This window comes from Sclerotinia sclerotiorum, genomic scaffold (genome assembly GCF_000146945.2).
Source record: "Sclerotinia sclerotiorum 1980 UF-70 scaffold_3 genomic scaffold, whole genome shotgun sequence".
Classification (NCBI taxonomy): Eukaryota; Fungi; Ascomycota; class Leotiomycetes; order Helotiales; family Sclerotiniaceae; genus Sclerotinia; species Sclerotinia sclerotiorum.
This window is the reverse complement of record NW_001820833.1, coordinates 2,444,625-2,466,264: the sequence shown is the minus strand read 5'-3', so window position 1 is coordinate 2,466,264 and position 21,640 is coordinate 2,444,625. Positions and strand designations below refer to the sequence as shown.

Here is a 21,640-nt window from a genome sequence, read left to right as displayed (position 1 = left end):
GATTAATATAAGGCCACTTGTAAGCTTCCTGGAATTTCGACAGTCCTTTGAGCACTCTTCCTATACACTCTTCCCGATATACCTCGAAATCAGGGCGATGATTAGCAGACATGTTTGGCCAAGCCTTCAAGAGCAGTTCTCTTTGTTTCTTCCTCGACTTTTAGATCCAACGCTTCTCCGATGTGTCAGCATGTAACTCCACAATCTTTCGTAGTGTGTTCCAGTCTGACAATACTTTCTGTGACGACGATCTAGCCTTCTCACGCACTTCCTCCGGCTTGGGTCTCGAGGTAAGAGTGAAAGGAGATCCAGGATAGACATATGATAGGTTGTAAGCACCCTTCAAGCCCATATGGTTCATTTGTTTGGTCATTTCTTCAATTTCAGCTAGACTTTCAGGCATTCGACCATTTGCCATTTCGACTACCCAATCCTCAGAGCTCTGTGGGGCCATGGTTATAATACCTCCGTTGCGGTTGGAGGACACTCAGACTTGGTGATATGTTTATGTATAATACAAAACAAACTTGGAGTTTAACTTGTAGTGAATGCGGTACGGTACGTTGTTTATTGTGCCCCGCCTCAGCCCATGTAAGCTTGTCGCTTCTCACGTGATGCAATATCAAACCTCAGATCATTGACAACTCTGAAGTGTTCTCATACATGCAGAATATCAAGATGACCCCAATAGTTTTATCTACATATTGTAAGTTGCCGACTACATTGAAAAGTTGAAGAGCTCTATACATTAATCTCTAGACACGCCTTGGACATAAGGCCGCGATTCTATTCTTCTTGCTTAAACGTTGTCTTTAACGACTGCTCCTCATTCTCTAGGCCATTTAGATTTTTTGAAAAAGCATTTTTCCGTCTAGGCCTAATCTAAATGTTTAATCATATACATTCTATAGTAATGGGACAAAACGGGACAATTTAATCTCATGTCAAGACATGTCAAGACCAGCCACTGTTATTCGCTGCAATTCTTTGATAATGACGATTTATTCGAAAATCCAAGCTGGCTAAGGTTTGAATAACTAAACATTGTGCTGCTAAACGGAAAAGGGAGCGAATATTGGCTACAGATGAGAAGATCCATGCATTATATCGATGAATATCAGCCTTATTGCTTCCTATTATGGTGTCCTTATCCATTTCCCAAATTGCCTGCGCTAATCTTGCCCACGAAATCTAATATAGATCCTTCCTAAAGTTCTGCAAACGTCCACAAGTCCCAGTTGGAAGGATCATGTATAGCGATATCTCGTCCATGTATTCCTTTTCGCCAAAAATCTATTACCAGCATGCCTCGTCACGCCAGGACTACCTCCGTAAGTCTCCCACGTGACCCTCCTCGTGTCAGTCCATCTGACCAAGAATCTGCTATTCAATTTAGTCTCTTTGTTGAGTGGTTCTTCAAATAGGATTTCGAACGGGTCTCCCTTTTTCGGTTCCTTGCGGGACTCAGCGCTGATCTGGCGGCTCCGAAACTCCCTCACAGCCCTGGCATCGACGTCACGAATATTGAACCAGCTTGGTTCTATGTTGGTATCCCAGTGGACAAGACACCGCGAGCCGCCTTCTCCTGGTTCGATGATGTGAATAGCTGAGAACGGAAATGGTTGCTCTTCGGAATATTTAGACATGTACTGCGGTGCGCCGTCCGAGTCTAACTCCTTGCACACAAATCCTTTTTCATTTCTGGCACTTGACTTCGAAGAGGACTTGCCTTTTTTGGCAGTTTTTGCAACTTCAAGATCCCGACTCGGACCTGCTGAGTTCTTTCGTCGTTTTTGGCCTTGGTAGTTTGCGGATGACTCATGCTCTTTTTCTATGCACAAAATTAGCATCGTTGGCCTCCAAAACCTGGACACAAATTGCACAACTGACCGGTTTCCTTCATAATGTCCTCTTTTCCCGACATACCAATGATCGCCTCTCTCGGAACGATTGGCCAAATCAACCACTCAGACCCTAACTTCTTCTGCCTTTCATGTTTCTCCTCTTCGTCTTCATCCGCATCATCCTCCCACAAATTTAAAGCCCGCAGCCACTTCGATGCTTTGAAAACAACACATCTTTTCATATCATCACACCTCCCGTTTAGCCTGTACATAACTAGCTCTTTCTCGCTGGTAATAACTTGGTTTCTCGCAGCTTCAATGTCATCTGTCGCAGCGACATAGATGCTTGGAGGGTTTCTTCGCATCTCATTTTCGACGCCATAATGGAAAAGAAGATAGCTGCTTGCAGTTTCACGTTCGAGAGTAAGTACATCATAAGGGCGAAAGCCAATATCCCTCGGGGAGTAAGACTCCTCGGAGTTGTGAGACACACCGCCAGGATTTTGATCATTTGAGGGATCATGGACGATGTAAAGGAACTCTGGAACCTTGTCTGGAGGTTGACGGAGGTTGTTCATGGCTCTTGATTGCTTGAACACTTGAACGTGGTTGACTGATTGCTCTTATGTTTTGAGGAAAATGTGTGCATAGAAGCTGGAGGGGGAAAGCCCCAACTTATGTAGATGTAGAGCTGTAAGAACCAAAAGGGAGGAATATTGTGGTAGCTATGACATTATGTCGTTGCTTCTAACTTCCAAACATAAAAAATGATATAGAACCCTGGCTTTTAACACGGACTTGAGGCGACAAAGAATGAGCCTCGAACATTCGAGAGAGAAAAATGGTCATCAATAGTGAATCGAATAGAAGAGTAATCAATCACTATAGTGAACATTCGAAATCAAACGATTATGAATCATGAAGCAAAGATTTAATAATAGAGAAAGAAGATCATGACGAGGCGAAAGAAGAAGAATCTATATTCATTTTAGTTGACTCGTGGCTTCTCTTGTGGAACAATTTTGAATAGAAGCTGGGCGACGTTTTAAATCAATCGCTTAGCATGAAAATTCTCATAAATTCAATCGAAATGGACTGAATTAAATATTTAAATGACAAATAAAGCAAAATAAAATAAAATGATAAGAAGATGATGATAGTTTGTTCTGTCTGTTGTGAAAATGATGTTATAAATATCAGGACTAGTACCATCTAGTATTTAAGCTTTACCTTGCTCAATTACCCGAATGTCCCACACTAACTACACCGCTTAAACCCTCCTCCTTTCATAACGACTTCCGATGTCACAACTGTTACTGAAGTCGTACGCACTAATGGAACCTCTAAATTTCCAATTTTTCCGGAGTTTTTCCGAAAACAAACTCGGGAACAATCTTTACTTGTGCAACTTAAATAAGAAGCACCTGATAAACTTCATGGCTAAGCTATCTTTGCTCTCCGGGGGCCATCGAGTTGCCGAACCACTGGGATAGGAATGTACGAAGATTTTGATATCAGTGATGATGCTTAGAATTGCCATCCAAGTCTGCATGCATGGTGGTACTATCGAGAAAACGATGAGTTACTCTAGGGCAGGTTTTGAATCCATCGAAATTGGCCCCGGGAGTGCGTCGGAAAATAGCTATTGCTTCAAAAACCTTTATGAACTCGTAGGTCACGTAAGTAGCGACCTTCATTAAGATGCTAGTTAGTCTTGGTGTGACGAAGAATCGTTTGTAGAGGAAGAGAAATGGTTATTTCCGGGATACTGAGAGCGAGAATGTTAGCAGTGTCGATTGCATACAGCACTTTAAATGCAATGACTAATTTGGCAGTCTGGATCTCCAAGATACACTGCAGCTGCGGGGCATGTCAGTAAATTACATCATTTCCGGCGATCTGCAATTGTTAATACGTACCTAGACATAATACTGCTAGAGATAGGTCGAGAGTAAGGATACAATGGCGAGATTATCATCTAGGCCCGAGACTAATTTGGATTTGTCAATAGCCGTGACATTGATCGAGCCGAAAAATCTACCACTCATTCCCCCATTCCTATCCACACCATCAAGACTTATTAAAACAAAGTGCCCAAAATCCTCTAGCCAAAAAACTTGACCGTTCATCTTCCAAACTAAGTTAAAACACGTCTACCACCTCCAAATGCCCAATAACTGTAGAATTCCCAGCCCACAGACCTCATACCCAGCTCGTATAGTCCGAGTCTATCCCAGCCTCACCCATGCCCTCTCCAATAAAGCTCCAAAGACTAATGAGGCACTTCGACTTCCAATGCTTCGGCCATCTCTGTGTGACCCACCATCCCGGGCTGACATCAAGCAGATAGATAATACAGGAAATTTCATCCATTACCCTCACGTTGAAGTCAGCTAGTAGCTAGCAGTATCTCAATTCCAGTACAAAATAGATATTTAGTGAAAATAACACTGAAATAGAGATGCTATGATACATCTATGCTAAAAGTCCGGGTATGAAAATGTGTGTAATCCAATAATCTAAATCCCTCTATTCTAATTTCACTAGATGAAATTTAGACTTTTGATATTCGTCATGTAATCTTACAAATTACGATCTAATTTTTCTACAACTTCAACTTTTTGTCCATCATGAAGATATACAAATCTATATACAATTGTATTGAATACTCCATCATGGATATAAAAGTACATTCCTTGTGAAAAAGTATATGCTTTGAAACCTCCCCACCACAAATCAACCAATAACTGAAGTGGAGCTGAAATATATAAAAGTAGTATCGTGATGCGTTAGGTGCGTGTATATGATATTCCAAACATAATTTGTCACTTGAAAATGCTCTATGCTGAATCTTGTCGAAAAAATTCGAGAGATGTGATGTACATTGTAGTGGTATTGCGGCTGATTGTGCTACAAATTGGGCAATTGAAGTTGTTGTTGTTGTTCGGTGAATGCAATGGTGATTGTGCCCTGCGAAATTCCCTGGCGACCACATAGGTAGGCTCTCTTTTGCCGATATTCTGTAAAATTTAAGAAAAAGTAGTCACAGAGAGCGAGATCGATTTATGGGACAGCGAACAATCGCGTCGCCTCGGAAGGCTTGGATTAATCTCTAATATATTCCGTATTTTTTGATTATCTTCGAACTCGTTCTTGCTCATGTTGCGCCAGCTGGCCGAGCGATTCCAGTCAAATTAACGATTCCTCCACTAGTAAATTCAGTGCTGTCGCCCGTGACCCAACCAGGTACTTCATTACCATGTCCTTCTTTCTCAGCTCTATCCTTAATGACTTCCCAAATAGTTGGGAAACCTGCATTCAATGGTCCTCCCCTTTGTTTTGCGCCCAAAATCGCAAATTTTCCTTGTATATGACTTATAAACCCCCTGAGTAGTCCTTGTTGGACTAAACTTGCAACAATTGCCTCGATATCCAACATATCTGGCATTTTGCTACCCCAAATTACTCCAACATTTGCAGAAATTTTCACCGTGCCTGGAGGTGGCTTTATTAGATCTGGTGCTGTCATGAACATCGTATTTGTATGTGTTCGACCAGACTGCATAAAAGCAGTAGAATCTACAGGTCGCTCCCAGCCTTCAAGGACCTTCTGGCAATACTGCGCAGCTGTGACCAAGTCAACAAGATTTAGAGTTGGTGCTTTTTTGGAGTTAGGGTCGAATGGCCATTGATATGTCAAACATAAGACTCGTCGTGCAAGTGAACGCCACACATATGGTTCGCAGCGATACAATAGCGGCAAAAGAATTCCCTTGTCGAAGAACCATTTTTCATTTCCACCTTCTGGTCCCAGAGAGCGCTTAAAAGCAATCAGATCGCCTAATTTTATGGCTTTGACAATTGGTGTGAACTTTTCCAGAATCCCAGCAGCTTTAGGCCGCGACATGAAAGGTCGAGAAGGAAATCGACCGAGTATCATATTCGATGATATTAGGTAGATCAAGATTAGACGTCGTTGATTAATGCACTGGGCATGGCACTGGTTGTACGCAGCTTGAAGACTGCACTGCGCAAGATAGAAGTGGGTATTCGAAAAGAAATAACGCCCAAGGTAATAGAGGTATGTCACCCTTTGGCTTGCCGGATAAAGCTCCAATGGTGGGGAGTGCTGGGTAATATTTGTGATGAGTTGATTTGCCAATCTTGTTTTCCGGCACTACGGGACCATTCAGCATTAATCCATGGATCGAATAGAGGCCACCATACTTGGAAGAAGAGTTTCAAAGCCAAATTCGCAAACGAGTATATTCCAACTTTCTTCCCCTCTGGTTTTCCATCCGCCCCCACTCCATTTCTGTTTGTGGTCCTTTCCGTTAGGCAAACAGTAAACGCGCGTTGTATTGTTTCTGCAGTGCCTTCTACCAAAGTCTTCCTGTTTTCGCCTGCATCGACGTCGGCGACTCTTCGCAATCGTCTAGTCAAATCCGGTCGTTTGTCAAGGGTCATGGCAAGTTTGGCGAGGGCTGTAGATAGTTGGATGGCCGTTGGTAGTATAACTATCCCGTACGTTGGATTGGACAAAGCTGCTAGACAAGTACTGTATCGCATATGGTTAGTAGATTGACTGAAAGTCAAGAGACTCAATTTACCTTGCTAAAGCTGTGAGCTGTGAATGTGTTTCCAACAAATCCTCAAAATTGACATCTCTCCAGAATTCCAAGTAGTCCTTCATGAAAGCCAAAAAGCCCGGCCAAACGTTGCCATCTTCGTAACTTGCGTCGGGGTCGTCTGGTAGGAGTTTGGCAATTTGGCGTTCGAGTGCAGTACTATTTTGGAATGATGCTCTCAATTCCTGACCAAGTTGGAAGTAATGATCGGGAAGGGGAGGTTCAACTCGAAGCCATAGCTGTAGATTTGCTGAGTCTTTTGTCCTAAGGAACTTCAGGATAGACTCCAGAAATTCTTCGAGAATCGCCATGGCTTGAGATTGATGTCGCGTGTCGACGCAATCAGCGATGATTTAGGATGATGTTGCACAATCGTAACAACTACGGTATCTATATTCGCATAAATCCCATATTCATGGTGAATTGATAGAGAAACCTATATAAGACTTAGTTAACACAATTGAAGTAGAAGCAGTGAATGGTTTGATGCTATTGATGTAACCGTAGCTCAAGGCTGAAATGAGCTCTAGCCAATCGTTGATCTTTGTCTGAGCATTGCGGGAGCTAGCGGCAGCAAAAGAGGTTCCTCAGCCTCGTTTTGAGTGGCTGTGTGGCTGTGCTTTACTGTTTCAACTACCAACTAATATCACGTGCATTGTCACACAAAGTGAACTCCATTTAGAAAATTGAAGAAGTTTCTTGTTTATGTATCTTTTTTATATGAGTTAAAATGCTTGATGTAAAACGGCCACGCTTCCTGTTGAAGTAGATGCACTGCTAGGATATCAATGGAGCATATGCATCTACGTGACATGGCATTGAAACCTTAAGGCTTCAAAATGGCACCCAGCTCGATGTCTAATAGGAGTAGTCACCTATAGCATCAACCTTTATAGCAACAGAAGATGAAGGGAATACGATATTCTTTAAAGGGCAGTTTCGTGATATGTTTTACCTGAGGTATCTACAAATGACAAATCATTTTTTCTTGGCTATGACCAGGCAGCATTAGAAGGACTTACTGTTCCGAAATAGATATTTCATGCTGTTTACCACCATTTAAGTTATATCTGCTTGACAACAGCGATTTGGCAGACTACCAATTCTGACGCCACTTGTCTTTCAGGCTTCATTGTCATTATGAGGGACGGTTGTCGCTCTGGCCGTTCGAGATATATGATAGTCAACAGAATCCGCCTGTGGTTCACCATCATAAGTTGGTTAGTGCGAACCTTTCACCGTTGGGTGGTATATCCTTTCAGAAACCATGAGAGGAAATATCATTATCGTTCTACTAGTAACCCGGAACCACCAATCTATATTTCAAGGATAAATCAACACTCTTCTCAATCTAGTTTACTCTTTCCATGGCCGTTACTGACTCTGGTAGTTACACCGAGTCGATCGAAATATTATACACCCATAACCTGTTTCAGGTGCAGCAAAGGGATCTGAGGGATTTGTCTCTAGTATTTCGGCAAAGATATGACAATAACACTGCATTCCCCGTAGCATGGCCATGTTGTGATTTTCACTTACCTATGGCTACACCGCCAGGCGAGGCATGCAATCATCTCTACTATTTGCAATGCATCGATATATGACAATTAATATCGGTCATGGAGAACTTTAAATATTTGTATGTTGAGCTCCATTGCTTGCACTTAGACGAGAATCGGATGATTGAGGCCGAACAGGTGAGGTTGTTTGAACCAATCATGAATATCACGGCTCCTGAGCAATTTTTTCTTAGCTTTCCTGTCTTCCGAGAGCGAATTATCGTCACTATGCGGCAGAAACTCCCATTCCAAGTCCTCCCCGGTGGCCTATGAGGCGGTAAAGGATAGTGCTTCTGGCGACCCATTTGAGAGTGCAGTATCCGATTTCCGAGCTTGATTCGGGGGTTTTGACGTCTTAATGTTTAAATACATTCAGATGCTAGGTTCCGACGTCCGAAATCAAAGTATGAAAAAGTCTCAGTAATCAAACGTAAGAAGGAGGTCAGGTGCGAATATCGAGTAGTTTTTTTCTTGAGGCTGGAGTCAATAAGTTAGCGGCTAAAATCTCAGTATTTATTGGCAATTCGGGATTGATGGTATATGGCTGTTATTCCGATTTTCCAATGACTCATGATCTATGCTTTCAATTCTCCCTTTTAATGTTACACTTTGGACGCATCTCTCTTAAATAGTGCCGTACATACATGCTATGAATAGCATGACTTGGCTATCTATATCTTCGGTTATTTTGGGGAGAACGCCCTTTTTTATCGGATATGTTACCGGAGATGAAATTTACCTCCATTACCCTATCCTCAAATTCCATATCCGATATATACCTGCCCGACTTCAATCAATACGAGCTATGACAGGCATAAAGTACCCTCATTATTTCCTTCTCCAGCACCCAGTTGCGATCAACCATGAAGATTCTTTCTAAGCGGCATTATTTAAGTCAATCGGAAGCATTAATCTGAATAGGTGGAAGTAGCAAAACCCGAAACCTTGAAGCAACTTCGGATCGATTGAACATTCACATGCCCTCAATAGATCTGATCAATCAAGTATATTACAGCGTCATTCCAAATGACACAGCACTGTATTGGAAAATCTGGGAAAGAAATTAACCCGTATGCCTCGCTTCGTTCAGCGTCGCAAAAATACAGAAGTCTAAAATCTGCATGGACAATGAAATGTGTCTCTTCAAACCTGTTGGAGTAGTTCGATCTAAGTGGCCATGTTTTATTTTTTTGGGCTTCAAATATAACACAGATGCAGACATCTCTACGTATGTGAGAGATCGATGGGAGTTGGTGAAATTGCTAATGAGTGTTTAAAGTTATAACGGTGAGAGGTAAGATGATGTATTGATCGACGCTCAAATTCCTAGGCTGCCCTCTTTATACGCACACTTGCAGTCTCTTACACGAGCTCGTGTTTGGCAGCCAGTGCCTGCCATTTAACATGAAACGTTCAGACCTGGTTTAAGCAATGATTTTCTTCAACTGTTGATACCTATGCAGGTAGTGAATTATTTTTCGAGTCATTGGTAAGATCTTACGTGTCAGCCACCGCCACATTTAGCCATGACGCATTGAAACATGTCATCTGCATTGCTGGGCACATTCGTATCACCAACAGACACCTAACATAAAGGAACAAGTTACCTCACGAGAATCTTTTGGTTTGAAAATAAAATCACATATCAAGCGTTACCCTTCTAAACTTGCCACTTTTTTGTCGCAGGTCCACGATTCTTCCCTTCAAGATTTCTTTTTACAACAATGTCACTAGGGGCGGTAAGATCTGCAGTGAAAGAAGTTTTACTGTGCACTGCTTCATACTTCATCGGTTGCCTTTACGCCTTATTCGTTCTAATTTTTTACATACTGGGTAAACCATGCTCACGATTTGGCAAAGCCTATCTCAAGAAATCTTCTCCCTACACATTAAGGATGAATGATAGCGCCCTGACGCTGCCTCTATCATCTGCTTCAGACACTGAAAATCGCAAACACACAACCCATACACAAGATCAATGTTTACTTTTGACGAAGCTGCCTGCGGAACTGCGGAAATCGATTTGGGAACTGTGTCTCGGTGGAAGAAGATTTCGTTTCTCGCTTCTTGGAGGCCCCGGTGAATCGACTCAGCTAGTATGCCACGAAGAGCCGAACCAGCAAGGCTCCTCTTTGCATCCGTTGCCATCGGAGCTTCCCTCCAACGATAACCGAAATATAACAGCCGCTCATCCCGGGCAAAATCGTAAAGTTTTCCCCTTAGTCTTGACTTGCCGCAGGATGTCGGTACTATCTAAATGAAGAAGTATCGTAGCCCCGCTAAGTTTATATTAGATACTCAGAGGCAATCGACTGCCTCTATTCACGCAACAATTTTAATATAAGTGCTTGTTACCTTGGGGGCCTTCCAAGTCTTCTTCTTCCTCAACGCTTCAATGCCATCCGTTCCATGACTATAGACTGGGGATTTCCATATGGTTCGCCCATTCCTCTGGGCTTGGAAGGCTTTAGCCATCAAACTTGGGGATTTTGGGTAAAATCGTGGAAAATATTAGCTAGCATGAAGGGTCTTTCGGTGCTTGATGTAAAGCTCAGTGGCGACGTGTTCTTCAATAGCTATCAGTGGACGCGTCTTGGGGAAGAGGAAAAGGCTTTGGTTTTGCAGCCTATAAGAGAGGTGACTAGGCCTGAAAAGTTTCGTTTACTGCTTCCTTTCAGCCTAGAGATTTATGATTCCCCATTGACAAATTTGCCCTGTTCTATATCATTTGGTAAGTGGGACCGCAGCTCGGGGTATTTCTAATGTTATTATATCAAAAAGTATCATTTCTTCAACTTTTGAAATCCCTGTTAACATTTTAATACATCGATAAAAATTCTAAATTCTTTTAAATCTTTATATATATAATTCAGTAAAATCTAAATAAAAAACAAATGATTTATTTATAATTGTTTTATTTTCTAGAATTATGAATAATTCAATTCGAAAAAGAAGGAAGCTTTTGAAAACGTTATTTGGAAACATTAATTTTATCCAATTTGGATTTTGAAAGAGTTATTCGCTATTTAAGTTTATACAAGACATTGTAGTTTTTGTATGGGGATTTTGTCACGAATTCAGGTAATGTGCGACGAGCTGTGGCTCAACTATTACCTCTCTCCAATGACTTTTTCAATCTCGGAGTCGTCTTCTGGGGTCAAGTGAATATATTACCAATGAAAATCTAGAAAAGGCATATCTTATTACCTTGTAAGTGCAATGTCAGACGTGGGGAGTGCAATAACTGTTCCTTCGTCTATGCCTTGCTAACCGAGAGTCAGCGCTTAAGGTTGTCAGTCTAAAAGCATTGTTCATAATATTAATTGATCCCGTGTGAAATTAACAACATTGCTACATACTCCCCTTATCTACTTCAGCGTTAAAGGTGCAAGAGCAGCAATGATCGAGGATTTGAAGGATGTTTGCAGCATACTCTGAAAAGTGGTATCCTGTCCAGTTTTCATTGTGATACTTTTCCTTCGCCTTTTTAGAAGCTGTTCGATGCTGAAAAACTCCACACCACCAGGCCCTCTAATTTCCCTCAAGACCAGATCAAATAGCAGTGTGCTTAAACTGTCTACTTCACACAAGGGTTAAGCACAAAAGCACAAACAAATGCTCAATCTCAATACATCATTACTACCCGCGGAGGTGCTAAGTCTTCATATGGAAAGCTTATATCGGATATGAACACATTCCACCTTATTGCCGCTCGCTTCAGCCGCCGACAGCGGCACTCGCGCCTAGTTCACCTATTTTGCTTTAATGGCAACATCTAATATGCTTGGCAAACACGTGCGATTTGCTACCGCAGGAACAAAAAATGGCAGACTTCGTACAATACAGCGAATTCTTTATCTTTGATCATGAATTCATCGTTTGGATGCAAGGTACCAGTTTTCGTCACCTTTATTCCTTAGGGCTCCCAAAAGAAAAGCTTATCTCGTGCAATGATATACTATCAAACATCTAAGGTCCGTCAAATAGGTGTATTGTATCCCTTACTGCACAACTCTCGCCTTATATTCATAGTCACACTCTTTATCGTTGTCCACATTAATCCAGTTATATCTACATTCCATTCGAAGTCATATCGTATAGCGTATAGCGTATAGCTTATCTTAAGAACGAGAGGTAAAGTCTGATCTGCCAATACGCGCCTTTTGGGTTAATAGTTTACGCAGAGCCCAGAACACAATCGCTTTTGTCTGGTACTTTGGCAGCTTGCTGGACATCTATTTTGGGTAGAATATTTCAAATTTGGTTAAAAAAGTACATGTATCATGTCTTTGTCATATAATCAAATGCCCTGCACCGGGCTTGGGCAAAAGCCCATTGAGAGTGCAATAAAATCTCTTTAAACTGCCGAGTGGCAGGTCAATCAATGGCAGTCTCTGATGGGGAAAGCATGAGAAGTGGGTATCAAGGAAGATGTTCACCTACGATATTATCTCCTTGGAGTACCTCGCTTTGGGGGCTCTCAAGTTTTCGTGATCCGAGAATACCGGTGCCTAGTTTGAACATGTCTTCGCAAACGAGTGACGAATCAGTGCCTCATATCTTGAATGAGAGTCAAATTTATTAAAATTTGCAGCGCTCCGTGAATCTTATTCCGTGTATCAGGCGTGAGATCTCAAAAAAGTAATGCCATGATGTTACGTTGTTGATGGGCATTGGCTTGTGGCAAAGAGGAATATCCATTGCTATTAGCACTTCAGCCACCAACTTCGAGGCTTGACTTGCCATTATAGGTGCCAATCCACTACACTATCTCCGTGCCAGCCGGTTTCACGAAATTATCGAGTCTAATGTATTCTCAATTTCACAGCCAACAACTTCATCAACTACATCGTGTGCCAGCACTGCTTCTCCAGTTCCAAATAAAGAAGTAATACTTATCTGGAGTTATCCTCGCAAACCAGGTGTAGTGAATTATGATGCGTACATAGTGGCACTAGGTTGTATCATAATCTAAATATAGACTGCACCGAGGTTTTCCGTCTGTATAATAGTCTCATTCCACTCCTTGCGATTATTCCCAACTCCGAGTTACCATGCAACTACGACGAAAAGTCACGACAACTGAAACCCGTGTTAAAAACATGCCTAGTGGTCGACCAAATGGAGGTGCAGAGAGAAGAGCGCCAGGTACTTTTGGCAAAGTTGAAGGACACGATTAAACCTGCGAAGAACAGAAATTTTTTGATGGGAGTGTAGTATGTGGTGACAAGATGTGGAAATGCTATCCTCCAAATGTGGATGAAGAGGAGGTTGTTACGCCTACTTTCGGTGTATGTGATGATATTGAAAGTGCTAGGCCTTTGGTGACGGTATGTTCTTTTTTCGTATAGCCTCGCTGATAACTGCTAATTTATTTGCGTGCAAGATTTGTCCAGTTAATTTGTAGTCAGGATAATGGCCGGCATTATGGCCGACCTTGGTGTCTCATAGGATATGCTTAGCAGACTTTTGCAGCTGGATGCATGCATCCGGCAATCATATGCGTTATTCATCATCTTACTCCCCTGTTTGCTGTAGATTAGATCGCCCCCACGACCCCGCAATCTACCACGCATTGCGTGGCTGCCACACAATAGAGGTATTTAGCTTATCAAGAAACTAGTTATCACTCGACAGCCTTTTCTAATATAATTTTAGTATGGCTTCTGAATGATGTTACGAGGTTTGCCGTCTAGATCACGTGGAAGTGCTCTAGGCTCTCGAAGTGGTTTATGACTAGGCGTCAAGCAGGGACTTAAGTAATGACAGTGATGCAATTCGTAACTAATAGTAGAGTATACTAAATGATTGATCTTGAGCACGAAGCTCTATACAAAGGAAATCCATCTAGATTATATAGACCTTCGTGCCTATACCTACTCAGTAGGATCAATGCGGCTCAGTACTGAGCTCACTGATCCTTACTGAGCCAGTCACGTAATATTGATTGTACGTGAGAGTTTCCTGTTACCAGGCGTAACAATCATATAATCCATCAATTTCTATAAATTATTTTAATTATTAAAAAATCTTGAATGATGTATTATAATAAAAACATTTTTTCAAATTCTATTATTTTGAAAATTAAATGATATCACCGAAATAATTTTGATATTGAAATTTAGCATTACTCATTATTATATTACATTAAATAAATAATAGTATAATAAATAAGATTGCACTAAAATAGCCCTTGTACTTGAGATAGCTAGCTCAAAAAAAAACTAGACACCTTTACTCCATAGGAAACTGTATTTATAGTGTCCACTACAAATAATGTATGATATCATACCATCGAGAGGGAAGTGAGATACGATGGGAGGTACATAAATTCACTAATCTTACTCTGTATATCAACGTCCTCAATATCTCTTTACGTCGAAAACTTAATAGGAGGATATTTTATATGGCTTCTTTATTGAAGATAATGCCGACAACTGCAGTCTCCGTTCTAGCTCCACCAAACTAGGATGGAGCTTAATAGAGCACTGTCTATTAAATTCTGCAGTAAATTTGTGCATATCTACCACAGGAGCAGCCGTCCGCGACTGTTCATGTAAGAAAGATTTGATTTAATTGTTCCCAGTAAGAAAGCATAGTTCCTTCCATTTACAATACCTATGTTCAAGAATTCTTCATCTAGGAAGCCAGCGGTGAAGGCTCCCTCACCTGGTCAGCAATAAACCTCGGCTCAACATTTTCGGGATTGGTGTATAGCTGCACGGAGCAGTGTCAAGTAAATATAAGTTAATTATAGTGGTGTGAACTGAATTTGAGCTGTGCATGCTATTGTAATAGGAGTTGTGTCGAAAAACGTACAATATCGAAAGTCAAAAGTCTTATCCAAATTTAGATGAATACTAAATTACGATTGTGAAAATCCGTTTTGGCTCTCGGTCCAGTGTGAGGCTCTTTTTATCTCGGTTACGTTCGGTAGATACTTCTCCAAAGTATTGGTTGGATTAGCGGCGCTTACGTGTCCTCTCAAGCTGTTAAAATGTCAGCCGCTTTCGAAAAATCACACACCACTTTCGACTTTAAATTGTGTCTTTGATACGATGGACCGCGCTAACTAATTGATCAAGCCATGTCCTATAAATTCGATTTTGATTCATTTCTCGATGGTGGGGAAACAAGCAGTGATGAGCAGCGTGAAGATGACTCGGATCATTCTTTTGACCATGTTCTGGATAATCTACCCTCGAGCAGCACTATACCGTTATCAAGGCTATGCCATTATTGCCAGAGAATGGTCCTTGAATTAGGGCACACTGAATGGAGGATAGATGCCACCCATGTTCAGGGCCCTTTAGCCCTACTTCGGTCCGCAAAGCATGGTTGCTCTTTGTGCGCTTTGTTTTGCTCCGGGAGTCAAACGAGAGCTTTGATTTCAGAATACATCTGTAAATGGAAGGCCAACTTTGGAGAAACTGCTTTACCGAGTGCTGAAATCAGCCTACAACGTCTCGATAAGGCCCGAAGTTATGTCGAACTAAGATTTCCAAATCATCACGAGATGGATCGCTGTGGGCGGTTTGAATCACTTCAATTTCGGGTAAAAATAGAAAAGCCCCTGAAATTTGTGAGTTCTCGGTGTGAATAAGTACTTTACGTTGTCATAATAGTATAGTGGAGAAGAGGAGATTGACTAGTAGCCAACCAATGTTGAAGATGTTGGATTCATTTTCAGTATTTTCAACAGGGGAAAGCTGGTCTGAGATGGACGTATCCTTATGCTTGGAGTTGTTGCAGACTTGCATAGTACTGACACTACCGCCTGCTACTTCAGATAATACGGTAGTTGAAAACACTGATAAAATATCAAACACTAGTCAGTCGCTACCACTGGTGAAAGAATGGTTCAATGCATGTCAGAGATTGCACCCAAACTGTAACAATTGGTTGCAAGGTTTTATACCAACGAGGCTTATTGATCTACATGTTCCCATTGTCCGATTGCGATTAAGCAGCTCTTTCAAAGATGACTCTGTTCAGTATGCCACGTTAAGCCACTGTTGGGGCACCTCGGAAAAGGGAATCTTAAAATTAACGAGATCAACCCTAGAAAACTACTTGTCAGAAATCAGAACGACCGAGCTTCCCAAAACCTTTCGGGATGCAATTGAAATTTGTAAAAGGTTGGACATTAGATACATTTGGATTGATTCGCTCTGTATTATACAAGATGATGAACAAGACTGGGCCAAAGAATCCGCCACTATGGCCAATTTTTATGGCGGTTGTAAGTTTTATTGCGTCTTTCATCTTGCATCTAGTTTCCTATAAAAATTTCATTTTTGGTAATTTATTCAATTCTTGCTATTCAATTGACTTCGAATTCTTTTTAATAGGCTCCTCTAATGTCCACTTACTAATTTCACAATGTTCTAGGTCTGCTCAATATTGCTGCATCCAGTGCCAGGGACAGCAGCCAAGGATGTTTCTTCAAACGCAAGGATCTACCGAGATGCCATTTCTCTCTGAAAATTGATAATAATACCAATTTTGAGTATGATATCATGTCCGAGACACCGGATCCACACCGTGTCAATAATCCCCGTCCTTTGGAAAGTCGAGGCTGGACCTTGCAGGAGCGCTTACTATCTCCACGGGCAGTACACTTTACTCGAGACGAGGTCTTCTGGGAATGCCATACTAAATTTGCTTCCGAAACCTCGCCTTTTGGTTTCAAGGGAGATTTCATGCGAGGCAAAGAGCCACTTTCAATCGAAAATTGGGCCAATATCATCAGTCGTTACTCAAACCGTAGGTTAACCTACGAAAAGGGTAGACTCATTGCACTAGCCGGAATTGCACAGACCATGTGGTCCCAAAATAAAGACGGGTATTGTGCTGGAATATGGTACGACAATTTGATAGAACTGTGCTGGTGGTATTGTCATGATCGGCCGCCTGAAAAGGTTCTCCCTAAGCGAGCCCCGACATGGTCATGGGCCTCCCTCAATACGCGTTTCGCACCAATGAATGAAGATGTAAATGGGCATAAGGTATCGAAGGTCTTGAAGCTGGAGAGACCAAGGTCTGATGATCCATTCGGTGACATGCCGAATGCAGTACTTTGGTTGTCGTGTCCTCCACTGCTAGTTGCAAAAATTCCCGAGGAATACAGAGTGACCATGCGAAATGGATTTGAGATGACAAGCTGTTTTTTAACTTCTATCCTAGCGATATGGTGGACACTGAAACGTGCCCGTTTATCTTGAGGCTCATGGATACAGGGGGAGTAATTTCGAGGCGTACCGGAAGTTCCCAAGGTGAATACGAAAGAATTGGTGCATTGAAGCATTCCCCCTTTCATCACAAATTCATAAATTTTTCCGAGGTAGTTTACGACGACAGAACAAATCATGCAGAGGAGAGTGCATATATTCCGAGGGAGAGACATGAGTTTGATGATGAGCAACATGTCATAACCTTAGTCTAATCATCAATTAGATTTAACGAAAATGAAAACCGAGCAGGAAAACGAGTCTTTGCTGTTTGGATTGTGGTTGAACGATGAAGCTAAATTGGGTAAAATTTTAACCACTGATTCAACCAAAAATAGAACTATATCTTTCAGGTCAAAGTTTGATGATGGTAGTCTTTCTTTAGTTAGGGTCTGATTTTAAGAAGCTGTTTAACTATTTAATATCCGAATCTGCTTTACAATAGTACCAAGTTTTGAATAAAACACAAGCGATAGTTCGTGTGATGCTCACGAAGTTTTAGTTAAAATCATTTCATCATACCAAGGAAAAGACAAATCATAATCACGCGGCATCTGATGGATTCAACGGAGTATGTATTATTGGACCAAGAGTCGAGGAATTTGGAGATAAGAAGACCGTCCTGGGCCGTCACGGCTAACATGCAAATTGCCGCACCTGATCAGGGGGCAGCTTCGTTAAGGGATTGCTCAAACTTTATACCCTGATTCCGTCGAACCGGAAAGAAGGCCCATGTTTCCAAAGATGCCTTCACATTCCAGGGATTCTAAGGATAATCGGCAAAACAGAATATATAACTGCCATCCCCTGGAGACTTTTAGTTTGCGGGACTTTAAACCGCAAAACTTCTAGTTCAACTGCGAACTGAAGCAAATGCAACACGTACCTAATCCCACAAAAAACCTTCAAGCTATGTATCTCTATAACTACGACGACAAACCAAAAACTCACAAACTTCTTCAGCTTCCAATATCCTTTAACACTTTTAAGTGAAATTGCGGCATGCTACGGCGATGCCGATATTGCATCCGCCTCGACGTTCCGAAATTCCGCGCAATATAAAATGGGGACAACTTTAACCGTCTTGGCGACATTGACAACGACAAACCTATGTTGAGATGCTACATTAATATATGCAACTTCATATATCTTCCCCGGATTTAGGAGAGGTCGCACCAATGATCCTTCTATCCATATATTGCATTTAGAACGCGCCCCCACTACCCCGGATTTTCCATCAATACGTGGAGTAAGTGTTACTATATCTTTTATATTATCAATTAATACATGACTAGGTACTACTATATAGCCATATTGCATCTTAGAGAATTGGTCACACGCTTCATTCTCTCATTTCCAAGGAATTCGCAATTTCTCTCCTCAACATCAGCATCTACATCAGCTATATAAATCTTCTCAAACCCGCTCATACAATGTCTTAGAACCACAACTCACATCCCGCAAACCCAAGCACATCCAAACACCACACTCAGCATGATTCCCCTCTCATCCCTAACCGCCCTAACCGCCTTCTCCCTCTTCTCTCTCCTCCCCACAACCCAAGCCCACGGCTACGTCTCCGGCATTGTCGCAAACGGTGTCTATACCTCCGGCTGGCAAGTATCCTACTGGTACGACATCATTAATAAAGTCCCTTATCCACAGACACCGGGATGGTATGAAGAGGCGTTGGATTTGGGATTTATTTCGCCGGATCAATATGCGTATGACTCCCTTTGTATAAGTTCTATCTGCATTTTCACTCCAGACTTCTGTATGAGGAGCTTAAGAAAGAAAGAAGTGATAAGTGAATGGTGACTGATTATTACCAAAGAACATCCGACATCATATGTCACAAAAACGCCGTAAATGCAAATGTATCCGCCACGGTTCCTGCAGGCGGAACAGTCGAGTTCCAGTGGACGACCTGGCCACATAATATTGGTCCAGTATTGACATATGTTGCTAATTGTGGGGGAAGTTGTGCGACAGTATGTCATTTTTCTTCTGTTTTACTATTACTATTACTATGATATAATGATGAAGATTTCATGAAGATTTTGAGAGAAAATGAAACTAATTGAGTTATGATTCACAATTAGGTCAATAAAAATAATTTGAAATTTGTCAAGATTGATCAGGCGGGGATTAATTTAAGTACGCAGGTTTGGGCTTCGGGGGATTTAATTGCGAAGAATAGTTCTTGGACGACTACGGTGCCAAAGAGTCTTGCTGCTGGTGTGTATCCTTTTCCTCAACTCGATCTTCTAATCACCTTTCCTTCTTGTTCCTTTCCCATGCCTAATTATTGCATCCCCTCTCTCCGTCTCTATCTCCTCTTTGCTATCACCCTCTTCGCTCTCACCCACTGCTTCACTCACCCCCCACCTCTCCTCTTCTCCCCCCTCCAAGCCCCACTAACAAAATCAGGACACTACATATTCCGACACGAAATCATCGCGCTCCACGGAGCCACCACACCAAACGGCGCCCAAAACTATCCCTTCTGTCTCAACATCGACGTAACGGGTTCTGGAACCGCTAATCCTGTCGGTGTACCTGCTACTAGTTTTTACAAAGCCACTGATCCCGGGATTTACTTTAATCCTTATGTGACCTTGAATAATTATACCATTCCTGGGCCTGCGCTTTGGACGGGTTAGAAATTGGCTGGTGAGAGAGTGGTTGAAAAGAAGAGGGGGTGCTGTGAGGCTGATGAGATGAGATGAAAGTGGATAGCGCGTGTATCCGAGGATTTGTTTGATTAATTCGGAAGGATGAGAGATGAGATGAAATGGAATGTGTGTGTTGCGAAGCGAGGTTCGCTCGGTAAAGCTTGATGAGAGGGAATGGTGTATTGGAATAATATATCCAATACAGAATTAAGAATCTTCCAACACCTACTTCAAGATCATATCTCGAGATATCATGTATAGCCATAATTCATTTTCCAGTGTAATGAGAAACTGATCAATATCCCGCAGCACTTGCTTTGCATTATCTTCAATTATTATTATTGTGCTGTGTTTGACTGCAAGGTCACGATTTATTACTGTTATATTAAATTATCTCGTTCCTCACACTTCTTCTTAAAACCTCTTATATACATGAACACTTTCTTCTATTACTTATAAGCAACACGATTTATGATTAAACTCTTCAAAAGCTATATTCACTTACCTAGATATTTTGATATAATGATCCGAAAGAGCGATATCGATACCTATCGGTACCTATCGATAGGAAAATAAAAAGTATACATACTCACTTCAGTCATAACATGACGACTTAACTTCAAATATAAGATTAATTAACCGAAAATACACTTCACTACTATTAACTGGGTCAATGACTTCCTCCGTATATAATAAGTCGGAGTACTATAATATTTACTTAATAAGATTTCAATTCTACAAGTCACTACTCCGTATAATAGTTATTATTCATTGATATTTAACAATAACATGGGTTTCCTATATAAACCCCCATATATATATACTTTTCCATTTCAGACAACCACATGATAACCTTACACTCCCAGAAATTACCCGATTAACATCAATTAAAGACTCGCAACTTCCCCATTCATCAAAAATCGAATCTCGAAAGCGGAATCAATATAGAAGCTTTAATTGATAGTAAAAAAATTCATCGATAGCATCGTTAGATGCTCTTTGATATCCTCTAATAAATACAAATGGAAAGATAAAAAATTATCAAAAAATGATTTTTTAATTTGTATGACATAATATTTTTCTTGTCCACGTTTATGTTCAAAACGAACAAACTGTGGGTGTAGGATTTACTGGGCTAAGCTACATGTGGGCGTGGGATTGGGTTCATAGCATCATCTATAGATCCATCCCAGGGTTCTAAAATTCCATGATATTGTGATCAATTAGATATATAATATAATTTAAGAATCATAGTCAAAGATCACGTGCCAAATGCCCTCTCAGGGGCTCACTCAGGGAGGTATTTCTCATCAGTAACCAATGATGTTAACCGCTCGGCTGACATGGTCGTACTTATTTTGTCATCATTTGCTTTTAAATGCATCAAAGGATACATACACGGTTATGCACTTGTGTTTTTGATGTTGTAAGTACGGAAGTGCATGAGGGTGGAAAGGTGAACGAACATGAGAAAAAAAGGAAGGAGGGGAGGGATGATGGTGATGAATGGAGGAGATGGACCGTACGTTGCATGATGACGCAAAAAAGGAAAGTGAGTCTTACAATTCAGGTATCAACGGTTGTATCTCTACAAGTGGGGTAGGTAATGAATAGGATAGAATGCTTTTAGCGCAAGAAAATTGATTGGTTACTGGTTTTATAGATCTTATACTATGAACACTTTAGAATATAAGAAGTTCTAAT

At 41.3% G+C, this 21,640-nt stretch overlaps 11 protein-coding genes across 11 annotated transcripts; 5 read left to right on the top strand and 6 right to left on the bottom strand.

Moving 5' to 3' along the window:
- Nucleotides 1–160: 160 nt before the first annotated feature.
- Nucleotides 161–454, bottom strand: SS1G_03051 (hypothetical protein; the record flags this gene model as incomplete). Its single annotated transcript, XM_001596778.1, has 1 exon — nt 161–454. The coding sequence occupies one exon, from the start codon at nt 452–454 to the stop codon at nt 161–163; it is 294 nt and encodes a 97-aa protein (XP_001596828.1).
- Nucleotides 455–1,247: 793 nt separating this feature from the next.
- On the bottom strand, nt 1,248–2,422 carry SS1G_03050 (predicted protein; the record flags this gene model as incomplete). The annotated part of the gene is made up of 2 exons (XM_001596777.1): nt 1,248–1,831; nt 1,891–2,422. The coding sequence occupies 2 exons, from the start codon at nt 2,420–2,422 to the stop codon at nt 1,248–1,250; spliced, it is 1,116 nt and encodes a 371-aa protein (XP_001596827.1).
- A 1,126-nt stretch (nt 2,423–3,548) lies between these two features.
- Nucleotides 3,549–4,183, bottom strand: SS1G_03049 (predicted protein; the record flags this gene model as incomplete). The annotated part of the gene is made up of 3 exons (XM_001596776.1): nt 3,549–3,612; nt 3,649–3,698; nt 4,088–4,183. The coding sequence occupies 3 exons, from the start codon at nt 4,181–4,183 to the stop codon at nt 3,549–3,551; spliced, it is 210 nt and encodes a 69-aa protein (XP_001596826.1).
- An 818-nt stretch (nt 4,184–5,001) lies between these two features.
- Nucleotides 5,002–6,783, bottom strand: SS1G_03048 (hypothetical protein; the record flags this gene model as incomplete). Its single annotated transcript, XM_001596775.1, has 3 exons — nt 5,002–5,735; nt 6,026–6,402; nt 6,455–6,783. The coding sequence occupies 3 exons, from the start codon at nt 6,781–6,783 to the stop codon at nt 5,002–5,004; spliced, it is 1,440 nt and encodes a 479-aa protein (XP_001596825.1).
- A 753-nt stretch (nt 6,784–7,536) lies between these two features.
- SS1G_03047 (predicted protein) lies at nt 7,537–7,993 on the bottom strand (the record flags this gene model as incomplete). The annotated part of the gene is made up of 2 exons (XM_001596774.1): nt 7,537–7,669; nt 7,893–7,993. The coding sequence occupies 2 exons, from the start codon at nt 7,991–7,993 to the stop codon at nt 7,537–7,539; spliced, it is 234 nt and encodes a 77-aa protein (XP_001596824.1).
- A 914-nt stretch (nt 7,994–8,907) lies between these two features.
- SS1G_03046 (predicted protein) lies at nt 8,908–9,253 on the bottom strand (the record flags this gene model as incomplete). The annotated part of the gene is made up of 2 exons (XM_001596773.1): nt 8,908–9,023; nt 9,181–9,253. The coding sequence occupies 2 exons, from the start codon at nt 9,251–9,253 to the stop codon at nt 8,908–8,910; spliced, it is 189 nt and encodes a 62-aa protein (XP_001596823.1).
- Nucleotides 9,254–9,755: 502 nt separating this feature from the next.
- On the top strand, nt 9,756–11,469 carry SS1G_03045 (predicted protein; the record flags this gene model as incomplete). Its single annotated transcript, XM_001596772.1, has 4 exons — nt 9,756–10,273; nt 10,326–10,762; nt 11,220–11,241; nt 11,409–11,469. The coding sequence occupies 4 exons, from the start codon at nt 9,756–9,758 to the stop codon at nt 11,467–11,469; spliced, it is 1,038 nt and encodes a 345-aa protein (XP_001596822.1).
- Nucleotides 11,470–12,415: 946 nt separating this feature from the next.
- On the top strand, nt 12,416–12,616 carry SS1G_03044 (predicted protein; the record flags this gene model as incomplete). Its single annotated transcript, XM_001596771.1, has 1 exon — nt 12,416–12,616. The coding sequence occupies one exon, from the start codon at nt 12,416–12,418 to the stop codon at nt 12,614–12,616; it is 201 nt and encodes a 66-aa protein (XP_001596821.1).
- Nucleotides 12,617–13,133: 517 nt separating this feature from the next.
- On the top strand, nt 13,134–13,701 carry SS1G_03043 (predicted protein; the record flags this gene model as incomplete). The annotated part of the gene is made up of 3 exons (XM_001596770.1): nt 13,134–13,179; nt 13,249–13,361; nt 13,690–13,701. The coding sequence occupies 3 exons, from the start codon at nt 13,134–13,136 to the stop codon at nt 13,699–13,701; spliced, it is 171 nt and encodes a 56-aa protein (XP_001596820.1).
- A 2,311-nt stretch (nt 13,702–16,012) lies between these two features.
- Nucleotides 16,013–17,476, top strand: SS1G_03042 (hypothetical protein; the record flags this gene model as incomplete). Its single annotated transcript, XM_001596769.1, has 4 exons — nt 16,013–16,025; nt 16,097–16,273; nt 16,423–16,894; nt 17,218–17,476. 4 exons carry the CDS (start codon nt 16,013–16,015, stop codon nt 17,474–17,476), a joined length of 921 nt encoding a protein of 306 aa, XP_001596819.1.
- Nucleotides 17,477–18,755: 1,279 nt separating this feature from the next.
- On the top strand, nt 18,756–19,924 carry SS1G_03041 (hypothetical protein; the record flags this gene model as incomplete). The annotated part of the gene is made up of 4 exons (XM_001596768.1): nt 18,756–18,985; nt 19,096–19,252; nt 19,364–19,499; nt 19,692–19,924. The coding sequence occupies 4 exons, from the start codon at nt 18,756–18,758 to the stop codon at nt 19,922–19,924; spliced, it is 756 nt and encodes a 251-aa protein (XP_001596818.1).
- Between the last annotated feature and the right edge of the window lie 1,716 nt (nt 19,925–21,640).